Genomic DNA, 1,928 nt, shown 5'->3' on the forward strand with positions numbered 1-1,928 from the left:
ATATATATATATATATATATATGCGTGAGCGGGCGGTGAGGTAGGTTGTATATACGTGCGCGTGAGGGTTTGTGCATGCATGCGTTCGTACCTGGTCTGCGCGCGTACGTGTATGCGAACTGGCGGGAGAGTTAGTGTGTGAGTCTGAATGCGTACGTGCGTGCGTGCGCGCGCGCGTGTGTATATCTATGCGTATTTGTGAGTGCGTTCGAGCGTTGGCGTTCTTTTATCCACATGAATGCTATAATGATCTTCGCGACAAATGCTTTCGCTTCATGAATTCGACGGTTTATTCATTTGCGTGAATAGAATATTGCAAAGTATGGCACATCATTTCGCAAATTACTATCATAATGATCGGCGCATTGCAGAAGAGGCATTCGGCATGTTTGCTCATTCGTGCAAAGCAAACACAGGCGGACGGGGAATGATGTTCATGGAGGTAGAAATCATTGATTCAGAAGGGTGAGTTGAGCTGCGCGCCTATTCAATTGCTTTACACGGTCCGCATCATTGGCGAATTGTATAGTAGTGCAGCGTGATTATCACCTCGTTTTAGCTATAGCTTCTGTAGCATGACTACGTATCAAGTAAAGTGCATGACTTCTGTTGTGTGGCAGTCGGTAGGTCGTTCATGTCTTCGCGCTACTGTACAAGTGTACGACTCGCATGCAGCCAACCTGTAACGTGAGTTCTATACGATATATTGATGGCTCCATGTGAACCTCGTTAATTTACCTGTCCCTCTATCCGGCAGGTGCCCAACGGATCCGGCTGTGTTTCCCGGATTGCAACCGGATGGAAATCGATTGATATCCGATTTCAAAATGTTCAAGTTCGCTACAAGCTCGGTTGTGTTCTTCAACTGCCAAATTAGATTCTGCAAAGGACCCTGCCCACCGGTTAGTGTTGTGTTTCAGAAACTGTCATACAGATGTCATAAATACTATCAATTGCATTAAATTTGCATGAACATGACTGCTTAACTTGTTCATCTATTCACATCATTATATATTATGCTAATTTAGTTATCGTAGTTACTATAAATTATTATCAATTAGTTATTATATTTACAATCAATATAACGGTGTTTATTTTGCAAAGGGGAATTAAGCTCTGCACAATAGGACGCGATAATAAATAAACAAAAATATTATTATTCATGATGGATTCCTAAACTATAGTTTAGACAAATTCCGTTGATCGATTTGCTGCATTTATGTATGCGTATCAAGATCATTCTATTATCATCCATTTCCAATATCATCTATTTCCATTTTCTATTATAGGCTTTTGATGCGTATGATACCTAGTGATGGTATTAGTATCTACATGCTTATCAATGCTGCATACTAATTACTGTTCAATTATTTAATTCGCGTTGTTGAGCGCCTCATCACTGATAACATCCAAATATTTTCGCGCTGAAATCAAGGGACAGGTTTTTGGTTGGGTCAGCGTGGGAGAAGACAAAGAACAACTTGAAAAAAAAATTGATATAATACTATACGCTATTATTAACATGATAGCGTGATGACCGTGTGCATATAGGCACAAGACGGTGTAAGTTTGCTAGATTCCACTTATATATAACTATATAATTTACGATGGAGCTGATTCCATCGCCACCCCTGCCTGCACGCAAAACGCCCCACCCCGCCACCCTGCACGCAAAACGCCCCACCCCGCCACCCTGCACGCAAAACGCCCCACCCCGCCACCCTGCACGCTTCCCTTGGCGCCATCGCTAACCTAGAATGCTTCGGTAAAATAACAGGACGAGCTGTTGTGTTATCCCTATACTAACCAGCGTAGCGGACGTCCGCCTGACCGCACAAATCCGCATCATTTTTGAAATTATTGCCGGCCAGTTATTTCTCTCACCGCCCAGTGTGTGCTTTTGTGTGTGCGCGCGCGCGCGCGCGCGC

The 1,928-nt window shown here is 43.3% G+C and overlaps 1 protein-coding gene across 1 annotated transcript in view; it reads left to right on the forward strand.

Annotated features, from left to right (window-relative positions):
- Positions 1–1,928, forward strand: part of LOC106807395 — a 34,615-nt gene that overhangs the window by 26,288 nt on the left and 6,399 nt on the right. Inside the window, exons 14-15 of the mRNA XM_014809712.1 lie at positions 372–465; positions 758–902. Of these exons, the coding sequence (XP_014665198.1) occupies positions 372–465; positions 758–902 (239 nt within the window). The remainder of the gene's footprint in view (positions 1–371; positions 466–757; positions 903–1,928) is intronic.

Source organism: Priapulus caudatus, unplaced genomic scaffold, assembly GCF_000485595.1.
Source record: "Priapulus caudatus unplaced genomic scaffold, Priapulus_caudatus-5.0.1 Scaffold212, whole genome shotgun sequence".
NCBI classification, from domain to species: Eukaryota; Metazoa; Priapulida; class Priapulimorpha; order Priapulimorphida; family Priapulidae; genus Priapulus; species Priapulus caudatus.